Below are 13,117 nucleotides of genomic sequence, written 5' to 3'. Positions count from 1 at the left end.
TCAGTAGTAACTTTTCAAATAAAAGTGGGGGGGGTCTAGATAGGGCCGGGGGGTGGGTTAGGTAGGGGAAGGGAGGGGAGGGGAAGGTGCGGGGGGAATGGGCAGCGCGCACAGGGCTCGGCGCGCGCAAGTTGCACAATTGTGCACCCCCTTGCGCACACCGACCCCGGATTTTATAAGATACGCGCGGCTATGCGTGTATCTTATAAAATCCGGGTTACTTTTGTTTGCGCCTGGTGCGTGAACAAAAGTACGTGCGCGCACTGTTTTCTAAAATGTACCCCTAAATGTGTGTCGGGAGCCTCAAGACCTGCGTTAGGGTCCCAGGCCTCCAACCTCATATCTAACGCATTTCAAATAGGTGTTGTTTTATTGCAGCTGTCTACCTTCTCGGTCGGCTGTAATAAAATGTGTGCATCAAATTGACTAGTAATGACCTTCTTTGCATGCATTTACATTATCCATGCATGCAAATCACATGCAACGAAGGTCATTGTAATAAGGGAGGGTATTTGGCAGGGAGATGCATAATGTTTATCTCATGATATACATGATATAACGCGCGTTAGAGCACTAACGCGGCTTGATGCATCACCGGCTAACTTCATGACAGGTCAGCAGCATGACCAAATTTAGCCAAATAAGTTAACTGGCTAGCTCTTAATATTGATTAAATTATGTGGGTAACTCCGCTCCTTCCCAAAACACCTTCCACCTGCCCCTGGAATGCACCGACTTATCTGGCTAAATTCTAGAATTTAGATTGATAAGTCTTTAAATATATGGGTTTAGCCATTTAGACAGATAACTTTTGAATATTGACCTCTTAATTTCCAAAATATAAAGCCATTGAACATTCTGCTCCTTTTATTGTACCAGTACAAGTGGAGTAATAACCCAGTAAGGTAAACAAATGGTAGAATTTTGTAGAGCTGTGCAGAGGGACGCCATATGTTGCATTCGGGATTCGTATTCGTCAGGGGGCAGATACGTTGCATTCGGCAAGGGGGGGCCCCCGATACGTTTATATGTTAATTCTTATTCGTTTCCCAGCTAAAATTAAATTAACTACAACCCCCACCCTCCTGACCCCCCCAAGACTTACCAAAACTCCCTGGTGGTCCAGCGGGGGGTCCGGGAGTGATCTCCTGCACTTGGGCCGTTGGCTGCCAGTATTCAAAATGGTACCGATAGCCTTTGCCCTTACTATGTCACAGGGCCTACCGGTGCCATTGGTCAGCCCCTGTCACATGGTAGGAGCACAAGATGGCACCGGCCATCCATTGCTCCCGGATCCCCCGCTGGACCACCAGGGAGTTTTGGTAAGTCTTGGGGGGGTGGGTCAGGAGGGTGGGGGGTTTGTTTAAATTGGCTCCTATAGACGGCCGAATAATTTGGTGAAGATTCGTTGTATTCGTGGGGAAACGCAATACATTTCGCTTCCCCACGAATACAACGAATTTGGCCCTATACATTGCGGATTACCAATTCGTAGGGAACGAATGCACACCCCTAGAATTTTGCAGATTAGAATGCTGGATTCTTCTTCCATTGTTGTAGGCTACACCCTTAAAGTCTGTCACTTTAAAATAATGAAATGTCATCTTCTCGGAAGAAAACTCAGTAAGTTGTTTTCTGTCTAATATAGCGCAAGTTCCATCCAGGCGATGTGATAGTTCAAGAAGGGGATGAGGGGAAAGCTTTTTTCATCATCCTCAAAGGAGAGGTGGGTATGTTTTTCACTAAATATCCAAGGTGCATGAGAAAGGCACTAATCAAACCCAAACAAGATTCTTAGAATGTATCTGCTATCTCTAACAAAGTAAACCACAGTATTTCCTCTTTGACTCTCAAGTTTCTCAAGCTTTAAATACCCCAATTATTGTCTTGTCCTTGTTCTCTGTTGTGAGTTATGCCTTCTCACAGCTCTATATTTTTTCTCGGGGAATTGTCTCATCCTCTACATTATGTCACAGTGATATAATCTAAGAGCCCGATGAAATGCAGTGAATGAATTCAGTTCTAAAAGAGATGTTCTCATCCGTATAGTATCTTGTCCTGGGTAATTGATTCGTGATTTATGTTTTAACTTGGTCTGGTCTGTGAGCCGGTCAAAGTTTCCTATAAACCCCTCTCTATCTTATTTCAGGTGCAAGTTACCAAAAAGGTAAATGGGAGTCAAGAGCAAATCCGGATCATGAGAGCTGGAGAACACTTTGGAGGACTTGCCCTCATACGGTAAGCCCTGCTGTGCCACAATGACAAGTAGGTGACCTGTCTCTGACAACATATGTGGAGAGAGGGGTTGGGATGAAAGAGAGGAAGAGAGAGATAATAACTTGTGAGAGAAGAAAACAAGATGGTGACAAGTGAGAAAGAAAAGAAAAATAGGAAGAAAGAAAGAAAATGGGGTGAGAAAGAAGCAAAGAAGGCCTGGGAAGGAAAAGAGAAGATAAAGGTGAATTTTAAGACCTGCACAGGGGAGCACTTGTACGCGCGTTTGCCAGCTCGCACACATGGACGCAGCGATTTTATAACATACACATGTATATCCGCGCATGGTATAAAATCGGCTATATGCGTGTACATCTACGCACCATTTTACACTGATATATGCATGTGCATGCAAATGCCACCTCGATTGCATAAGTGGCGGGGATTTTGGTAGAGACGCGCGCTGACGCAAGTACCTGTTTCCCCAGGGTGTTCCCAGTTCACCCCAGTAAAGGAGAGGAGTTCCTAAACCGACTAGCTAACTTGCCTCCCTTTTACCCTATTAGCCCCAACTCTTAAAATACCGCTGACTAGCCTAATTTTTTTTTCTTTTTTTCATGACTTAAATGTCGATCACAGCAGAAGTAAAGTTACGCAGATAGGGACTCTGGCGCGTGCTGATGTGTGTAAATACTTACCTGCTGGTTTCATTCATATTTCCTGGCCTTGCCCACGCCCATTCCCTGCCCTTTTATAAAAAATAAATTTTACTCGCGTACCGGGAGATACGAGTGTACCCAGGCGCCTCTTAAAATCCGTAAGGCACGTGCTGGGCCAATATACGTGCATATCTCCCTGCTTTGGTGCACATATGGTATGGTCAATTGATGGATACATGTGCTGGAAAAAATAGTAAAATACTTGCTTTAAATGCTTCTTTCATAAATGTTTGCTTTTTAAGTTTAAAACAGCTGTTTTTTACAATTTAATAGTTGATAGTGAAATAGGTAGTTTGGCTGTTACCAAGACGTAGTTGGTTACCAATAGTTACTAAGACGTAGTTGGTTACCAGTAAAATGGTTGTGCCTGCTCAGGCTTGTCCATCTGGTTAAGAACATAAGAACATAAGAAATTGCCATGTTGGGTCAGACCAAGGGTCCATCAAGCCCAGCATCCTGTTTCCAACAGATGCCAAACCAGGCCACAAGAACCTGGCAATTACCCAAACACCAAGAAGATCCCATGCTACTGATGCAATTAATAGCAGTGGCTATTCCCTAAGTAAACTTGATTAATAGCAATTAATGGACTTCTCCTCCAAGAATTTATCTGAACCTTCTTTAAACCCAAATACACTAACTGCACTAACCACATCCTCTGGCAACAAATTCCAGAACTTAATTATGCATTGAGTGAAAAAGAATTTTCTCTAATTAGTCTTAAATATGCTACTTGCTAACTTCAAGGAATGCCCCCTAGTCCTTCTATTATTCAAAAGTGTAAATAACCGATTCACATCTACTCGTTCAAGACCTGTCATGATCTTAAAGACCTTTATCATATCCCCCTCAGCCGTCTCTTCTCCAAGCTGAACAGCCCTACCCTCTTTAGTCTTTCCTCATAGGAGGGCTGTTCCATCCTCTTTATGATTTGGTCGCCCTTCTCTGTACCTTCTCCATTGCAACTATATCTTTTTTGAGATGCAGCAACCAGAATTGTACGCAGTATTCAAGGTGCGGTCTCATCATGAAGTGATACAGAGGCATTATAACATTTTCTGTTTTATTCACCGTTACCTTCCTAATAATTCCTAACATTCTGTTTGCTTTTTTGACTGCTGCAGCACACTGAGCCGACGATTTCAATGTATTATCTATTATGACGGCTAGATCTCTTTTCTGGGTGGAAGCTCCTATTCCTAATATGGAACATAATATTGTGTAACTACAGCATGGGTTGTTTTTCCCTATATGAATCACCTTCACTTGTCCACATTAAATTTCATCTGCCATTTGGATGCCAAATTTTCCAGTCTCACAAGGTCCTCCTGCAATTTATCACAATCTGCTTGGGATTTAGCTACTCTGAATAATTTTGTATCATCTGCACATTGGATTACCTCACTTTTCGTATTCCTTTCCAGATCATTTATAAAATATATTGAAAAGCATGGGTCCTAGTACAGATCCTTGAGGCACTCCACTGTTTACCCTTTTCTACTGAGAAAATTGTCTGTTTAATCCTACTCTCTGTTTCCTGTCTTTTAACTAGTTTGTGATCCACGAAAAGATATTGCCATCTATCCCATGACTTTTTACTTTTCTTAGAAGCCTCTCAAGAGGAACTTTGTCAAATGCCTTCTGAAAATCCAAATATACTATATCTACTGGTTCACCTTCATATACATGTTTATTAACCCCTTCAAAAAAGTGAAGCAGATTTGTGAACACAATACTCAAGGTGCAGTTGCACCATGGAGTGATATAGAGGCATTGTGATATTCTCTGTTTTATTCTACATTCCTTTCCTAATAATTCTTAGCATTATATTTGCTTTCTTGACTGTTACTGCACACTCAGCAAAGGATTTCAACATATATCCATGATGTTGCCTACATCCTTTTCCTAGGTGGTGACTCCTTGCATTATGTAGCTGTAATTTGGGTTACTCTGTCTTACATGTATCATTTTGCATTTGTCCACATTAAATGTCATCTGCTATTTGGTTCCCAGCTTCTCAGTTTCACAAGGTCCTCTTGCAATTTCTTACAATCCTCTGGTGATTTAATAACTTTGAATAATTTTGTATCATCAAATTTGATCACCTCACTCATTATTTACATCTCTAGGTCATTTATAAAATGTTATAAAGCAGCTGCCCTGGTACAGATTTCTGGGGCACTCTACCATTTAGCTCTACTTTTTATTTTTTTAACTCATTCTTAGTTCACTATAGAATATTGCCTCCTATCCCATGACTTTTTAATTTCCTCAAAAGTCTCAAGCGTTTGTCAAACGCTTTTTGAAAATCCAGATACACTAACTGTATCAACTGCCTCATCTTTATCCACACGTCTCTGATATGATTCAGAAATATCACCAAACGGAGAATCTTTCTATCTTTCCAGTAGTTTGGTCTGACTACAATCTACTTTCTTTTGAGTCATAATGCAATCCTGTGTTATGGTAAATTCTAAGTCTGTTCTCCAGTGTAAGAATAAGAAGGAAATGATTGCTGATAGGTTTTCGAAGGCCTTACGTGATCTAGTTAAAATCGCCTTATGAGGCAACTTTAGGGGAGCTTTTTAATCTGTGGAATGGGACATTATCTCTGGCTTTTGACCACATTGCCCCAGTTAAAATAAGCTACTTAGCTGTAATAAGTCTGCTCCTTTGTATACTGTTGATCTTCATCAGATGATGAGAATTGGTGAAAGCTAAAAAAGGATCTGCTGCTGCTACTCTGAAGTTGAAGCTGATAGAAACAACTATAAATCTCATTTAAGAAGTTAACATCAAATTTCTCAGACTGAGAACCAATCGAAAATGTTATTTGAACTGGTTAATAATATGACAAAATCAAAGACTCAACCAGATGTTGACATCTCTTGTATGCTGAGTAGATAAGATTACAGCAATTCATAATAATTTAGAAAATTCCCCTCATAAAGTAGAGCTACCTTTCCAGAGCATAGCTCAAACAACTGTGATGCCCTTTGAGTTTATAACAGGAAATGACATTGCTAAGATTTTCTATCAAAGCAAACCTAGCTACCGCTATTTGGAGCCATGCCTATGATTTCTAATTAAAGAACGTTCAAAACAATAATTCATTATCACTTTGTTAAAGAAAACTGGGCTGGACTTTTCTTTGATTGACACCTTCCTACAGCCCAGTTTCAAATTTGCTCTTTTAGGACAAGATACTGGAAAGAACTGTTGCTCTTCAACTTTCTTCCTCATCCAATGAATATCATTTTTAGACAATAATCAATCTGGCTTCTGGAAATATTTTAGTACTGAGAAAGCAGTGGTAGCCTTAGTAGATGATCTTATGAGGGGATTGGACAGAGAGGTAGACTTGGGGAAGGTACCTTGAATCGCCCCATTTTATTAGATTATAGCAGTTGGTATCAATGGTGATATATTAAAATGGTTTGCTTCTTTCTTTGGAGAGACAAATGCTTAAGGTGAAGACAGGCTCTTCTCTTTCTTAAGCTTGAGAGCTGTGTTGGGGTTTGGGGTGCCACAAGGGTCAGTGTTATTCCCCATTTTATTCAATATATATCTGCACCATTGGGCAAATTGATCAGAAAATTAGGCCTTCAATTTTATATATTTGCAGATGATATATAGCTTTACTGTGACCTGGCCCATCACGCCTTGATTGCACTGAAAGGGTGAATGTTGGATTAAAGGAAATTTCAACATAGTTAAAGATTAACAAATTAAAAATGAATCCCCCCAAAATAGAGGTTATCTAGATTAAAAAAAACAACTTTCTGGAGAATATGCAACTGTCTGCCTCAGGAGGCATGGGTATTGGGTTTTATGCTAGATTGGGAATTTGAATTCCATTCCCAAATCTCTAAAACATGCTACAAAGTTGCTTTTTGTGCTTTAGAGAAATTTGTACTCTCTGACCATATTTTACCTTAATAAAATCAACAACCCTCACTCATGCATATGTTACGGCTTATTCAGAACATGAGTATGAAGCTTTCCACTCACATCTTCTCTGTGTTGAAGCTACTACAATAGTTACCTGTAGCTTATAGAATTAAGTTTAAAAGACTTGCATTGGTATTTAAATCATGACATGGGTTGAAACTGGTTACCTGTATATGTATCAAATAGAAATTTGCGATCAATATAGGTATATATTCCCATCTCCTAAGGAAGTAAAACTGATGGCTTTCTCTTATCTTTCTCCTTCTGTTTGGAACTCTGTGCAGGGAGATTTGATTATTTCAACTTTCATAAACAGAGTAAAGGCTCTGGTTTTTTTTTTTTTTACTTTAGTTTTTAACTGATCTCTGTAGATTTTTATGCAGATCTTCATCTGATTTACGTTTTTAGTGTTGTGCTATTATATATTTGGTCTATTTTTTGGATTTTATTTTATTTTGTTTTGTATTTCCATGTTTATGCTTTTTGTTTTATCTGTATTGAATTATTTGTTGTATGTATTTTTAGCTAGCTTGGAGCCATGTTTTGGATAGGCAGAATATAAGTTGAGAAAAATAACTAAATAGCATAATAAGAAGCAGGGCCATGGGGAAGAAAGGAGTCTTGTCATGATGTTGCAAGGATCTTTTCTTAACCGTAATTTGTAAGGTATCAAATTGTAGTATATGTTGGGTAGTACTTTCCTGTGTTTGAGTCCTTTCTCAGATACGTGTTAGGATAAGTCAGTAAAATACATATATTAGAAATAAAGTCATGTTACACAGAATATCCAGGTTTTATGAAAATGAATAACAGTAAGAGAATCTGAAAATAAATTTATAGGAGGAAAGCAGGGTCAAGATATAATCTAGACCAGTGGTTCTCAACCGGTGTGTCACCAAGCACCGGCAGGTGTGTCGCGGCTTCTGGTGTCCCACTGCCCCGCTTGTGCTTCTCTTCTCCCCGGGGTGGGGCCGAAGAATGGAGAGATGCTGTGCGCCACTGCCGGAGGCCAGGCCAGCGGCGGCTGAAGAGTGGAGAGACCTGTGCGCTGCCGCAGGCTGAAGATTGGAGCGACGCTATGCGCCACCACCGGAGGCCAGGCTGGCGGGGCTGAAGAGCAGAGAGACCCTGCGCACCACTGGAGGCCAGGCCGGTGGCAGCTGGAGAGACGTTGCACGCTGCTGGAGGTCAGACCAGCGGCAGCTGATAAGCGGAGGCCAGGTTTATTGGGCCAAACAATGAGAAGAGGCTCCATGTGAGCGTGTGTGTGTGTGTGTGTGTGTGGTAGAATGGGTGCATGAGTGAGCTTGTGTGTGTGGTATAATGCGGGCATGAGTGGCAGCTTTGTGTGTGTGTATGTGTGTGTGTGGGTGGTAGAATGGATGCCTGGGTGCGTGAGTGGCAGCTTCGTGTGTGTGGTAGAATGGGTGCCTGGGTATGTGAGTAGCAGCTTTGTGGGTTGTGGTAGAATGGGAGCAAGAGCATTTGTGTGTGATTGAGAGCTTGTATGTAAGTGACAGAGCATGTGTGTGATTGAGAGAGAGACTGGTCAGAGGTGATGTGTTTCTGTGAGAGAGAGACTGGTTAGGGAGGTGACTGGTGTCTGTGTGAGAGAGACAGAGACTGGTCAGGGAGGTGACTGGTCAGCGAGGTGACTAGTGTGTGTGTGAGGAAGATATACTAGTTAGGGAGGTTACTGGTCTGTGTGAGACAGAGACTGGTTGTGACTGGTTGTGGGCCCTAAGGAAGAGGACTGTGAGGACTGAGGACAGAGCTTCAGCAGCCACTGCTGCTTCTGGTGAGTGCTATTGGCCTGCAAGGGAAAGGAGAGTTGCTGGAGAGGATAAGTAAAGGCAGCTTTCTAAGTTTATTTTTCTTGATTGACTGCCATTTTAATTATTGGGTATTATGTGATGTGTCTGCTGTTTTGAAATATTTTATTGATATTTGGACACATTTTAATAATTTTTATGAGTTTTTAATTGTTGGATGTTATTCTGTTCGTCAGCTGTTTTGTAACATTTATTAGTATAGTTTTACAAGTATTTCTAAGTGGGTATCTATCTATAGCAGCTTGGCTTACTCTGTTTTCCTAATAGGAGGTGTATTAGTGTTTAGGGCCTGGTTAAATATTTGTAGTAGTAGGGGTATTGTGCCTGCCAGTAAAGAGAGTTTGTTTTGCTTTTACTGAGATGTCATCAGAACCAGAATATCCTTTTTTGTATGGTGAGGAGTATGGGTAATGCCCTAGTTCTGCTCTGCACCCATTTTTGGGGGTCGAGGGGGTTCTTGAGGATGCAGAATGTATATTTACATTTAGCCCTGTGAAAGTCACATGTTCAGTGTGTCACGCATGTGAGAACCATCTGTCAGGTGTGTCCCGGCCAAAAAAAGGTTGAGAACCACTGACCTAGACAAGTTGTTAACTTTCAAAAACCAAAGCACTTCAGCAGGAAGACAATAAGGTACATATCGGTGGTTCAACACAAAGTTCATCTTTCTTGTAAGCTTGCGGCCATCACGGCGGATCTCCACGCGGACGCTTCCAAGTTTCGAGATGTCTGGTCCCCTTACCTGCATTGGGAAAGACAACAGACATTGCCTCGGACCAAGTAATAGACTGCGTACCATAAGTTCTTTTTACAGGACCTTGTGTGTTGTTCATCTTTTCATTTTCTGTTTTGGTGGCACCCTTACTCGTTTTTCCACTGTTCATGGACCTCTTGTACTTTGTTAGTTTCTGAGCACTTGGATGCAGGGAGGGAGGGATGGGAGGGGGGGGGGATTCTGGGAGGGGGGGCATATGGCGCAGACTGTATATTCTTTATGTTCTGATGTTGAGCCTTGTCATGATGCCTGTTTTGTACTCTTTTGATCATTTAATAAAATTATAAGTAAAAAAAAAAAAAAAAAAAAGTAGAATACGTTTTTTCTGTCTTCTGTATATTTTGAATATTCTTGGATAAAGGCATGGAATTCCATGTCAAAATCAGCCTTTTCTTTATAGCATTAATGGGGATTACACAAAAGGGATGCATTTGCTTAATTTTTTCTAGTAAAAAAAATTGCAGGAGGCATGCAAAAAACATTTACTGGGAGGGATCCTGATATTTACCTACTTTATACTTTTTCCTTTTCTTGTTTTCTGCTACAGTAACATCTGTAGGACAGCAACGTGTAGAGCGCTTGGCGATGTGACCTGTATCACCATGAATAAAGAGTGAGTACACAAATACCTCCATAACTCCCATTTGAACTTCTGTTTATTTTACTTATACAGTCTTATATCCCATAGGTTCCAATAATTTAATCTTTGCAGCTTACAGTAAAAAATTCACTAAATCTAAAACAAAAATATATACAAACCACAAAGACAAATAATATAAATCTTAAAAAATATATAAATCTAAAAAAACATTAAAATTGCTCATAAGCCTTCCTAAAATACATTCAGGGTAATTTTCAAAGGAAAATGTAAATGTAATATACTATTGTATTGCAATGGTTTCCCATTAAAAACGCATCGAACACAAAATGCTCACAATAATCCACAAAATCACACATAACAAAGAGCCCAACTGCCTAAATACATTATTCCAAAAGCATCATCCCCAGCGAAACACAAGATCAGCAAACAAAGCCCTACTAGCAATTCCTCCAATCTCCTCAGCAAACCTCACAACAGTCAGAGAAAGAGCTACATCAATAGCCGGACCATACCTATGGAACTCACTTCCAGAAAACATAAGGCTTCAAAATGACACAAAACTCTTCAAAAAACTACTCAAAACTTGGCTATTCTGACAAGCCTACAAAGACAGTACTGGATAAGCCATCGATATTGTATAAGCTGACTACAAGCTGACTGTATTAGAAAAGTAGATATCAACCTTTGCATTTCCTTTGTTTATTTCATAGTTATACTACTTAGCTGTGCTCCCATGATTTGTTATTGTCTTTTGATATTTATATAATTTTAGTCTACAATATTTTAGATTTTTCTAGCAGCTATTACTAATGTTTTACTTCTTTTATATATTATAGCTGTTATTATTCTTTTACTCTATCATTATTATACTTTCCTTGTTAAATGATTGTAAACCGTTATGAAAGTTCCCACTGATATGATGGTATAGGGCAGCCGAGCCTGAGCGAGGAGGGAGCCACTTGGTGAGGAAAAGAACTTTGAACTCCTGCCCCGTTTGACGTCATCTGAGGGGACAGCGCCTACAAAACCGGCGCTTTGAGACGCCCAGGCTGCAGCCGAGCCTGAGCGAGGAGGGAGCCACTTGGTGAGGAAAAGAACTTTGAACTCCCGCCCCGTTTGACGTCATCTGAGGGGACAGCGCCTACAAAACCGGCGCTTTGAGACGCCCAGGCTGCAGCCGAGCCTGAGCGAGGAGGGAGCCACTTGGTGAGGAAAAGAACTTTGAACTCCCGCCCCGTTTGACGTCATCTGAGGGGACAGCGCCTACAAAACCGGCGCTTTGAGACGCCCAGGCTGCAGCCGAGCCTGAGCGAGGAGGGAGCCACTTGGTGAGGAAAAGAACTTTGAACTCCCGCCCCGTTTGACGTCATCTGAGGGGACAGTGCCTACAAAATCGGCGCTTCACGGCGCACCGCAGCCGCCGGCGCACCGCCAAAGCCGTGCGCGCCTAAGGGGCGCGCGCGGCTTTGTCCGGCTTTGGCGGTGCGGGACGGAAGGGCGACCAACTTCTGCCAGGCTCATCTGCCACTGAGGCTCTGATATCGCAGATGTTTAGCACATAGCGTCTCCTGAAGTAAGTGACTTTTGATTTGCTATGCCTCCAAAACGCAAGGGGAGGGTAAGGGTTTATCCCCCGGCACCCCTCCCCTCGCCTATACAACAGGAAATAGTACGCTATATGTCTAATGTAGCTCTGAAAACTCCAGTTGCCAAAGACTCTGCAGACTCAGTATTTGTGGGAGAAAATACTGGGACATTAGACGAGGCATCACTGAGTCCTAATCTGAGACTTCCACCGAAACAGAGGGAAAGTGAAGCATCTACCGGCAGTATAAAAGAACAGATAACACCCAATGGAACCAGGGCAAACTTGGTTGAAGTGGGTGAGAACCCCTCAGCTATGGGCGGCATGGATCTAGAGGTTATAGATCATATGCCAGCCCGTTTAACATCATTGACATCTTTGAATGAGACTGGGGGGGATATCCCTGCTGCCGGAAATGAAGCAATTGAGATCATAGCACGCCCTCAGGTGGTTACATTAGATCTGTTGAGGGATCTGATGACTAAAATGAATGCCAATATGAAAGGGTTGGAGAAAAAGATTGATAACATGGCTGGGAACAATCTTCAGGATATAACAGCAATTAAGGAGGAAGTAAAAAAGTCTGCTGAAAGAATTCAAAAACTAGAAGATTTAGAGAAAAAGAACCAGGAGTTTCATGTTGTAGTTGTGAAGGACAGGGAATATATGTATAGACGTTTGGAAACCTATGAAAACAACTCTAAACGATTAAATTTAAGATTACTAAATTTTCCTAGGGTGGTTGGGCAAACACCCATGGAAACTTTACAACAGTTTCTTCAGGAAGTTCTATTATTTCCAATAGGAGAAATACCTGTAATAAATGCATGCTATTTCCTGCCAAAGAAGAACCCTGTAGCAAATACTTTAGAGTTGCCGTTTCAAGGTAACCTATCAAATTTTTTGGAGAATTCAGAAAGAATAATAGATAGGGGGGTATTGTTAGTTACTTTTCAAAATTTCCTAGACCTTAATAAGGTAATGAAAAAATATTTTGCTGCCTACCCTATCACTTTTTGTGATAATATGGTGAAAATATTTCCGGATTTATCGTATCCAACACAACAAAAGAGAAAAGAGTTTTTGCAATTCCGGCAGGAAGTAATTAATTTGGGATTTTCTTATACCCTGAAATTTCCATGCAAATGTATGCTTAAAAAAGAACAGGATGTTTCATATTTTTCTTGCCGGAGCAATTAAAGTATTTTATTGAGCAAAGGAGGATAGTCACATCATCCCCACTTTCTAATGAATAGTAGTAATATAGTCAGAGCCTAACTGTGAATGAAATTAGTTGAAGAGATAATCTTAATTTGTTTATGTAAACTCCCATATTCTAGAAGCCTCAGTTAAGTTTGTTGATGGGTAAATATTTCAAATATTGATAAAAAAAAAACAATAAGGGAGTATTATGGAAGTATAATGGTGTGATTTATTTTG

The 13,117-nt window shown here is 40.9% G+C and overlaps 1 protein-coding gene across 5 annotated transcripts in view; it reads left to right on the top strand.

Annotated features, from left to right (window-relative positions):
• LOC115088235 (cGMP-dependent protein kinase 2-like) overlaps positions 1-13,117 on the top strand; it is a 195,116-nt gene that overhangs the window by 117,571 nt on the left and 64,428 nt on the right. For all 5 annotated transcript variants that reach the window (XM_029596305.1, XM_029596301.1, XM_029596303.1 and 2 more), the window contains exons 8-10: positions 1,649-1,726; positions 2,150-2,238; positions 10,039-10,104. In XM_029596305.1, coding sequence (XP_029452165.1) covers positions 1,649-1,726; positions 2,150-2,238; positions 10,039-10,104 — 233 coding nt within the window. The remainder of the gene's footprint in view (positions 1-1,648; positions 1,727-2,149; positions 2,239-10,038; positions 10,105-13,117) is intronic.

Source organism: Rhinatrema bivittatum, chromosome 3 (genome assembly GCF_901001135.1).
Source record: "Rhinatrema bivittatum chromosome 3, aRhiBiv1.1, whole genome shotgun sequence".
NCBI classification, from domain to species: Eukaryota; Metazoa; Chordata; class Amphibia; order Gymnophiona; family Rhinatrematidae; genus Rhinatrema; species Rhinatrema bivittatum.
This window is presented reverse-complemented; position numbering and strand designations above follow the sequence as displayed.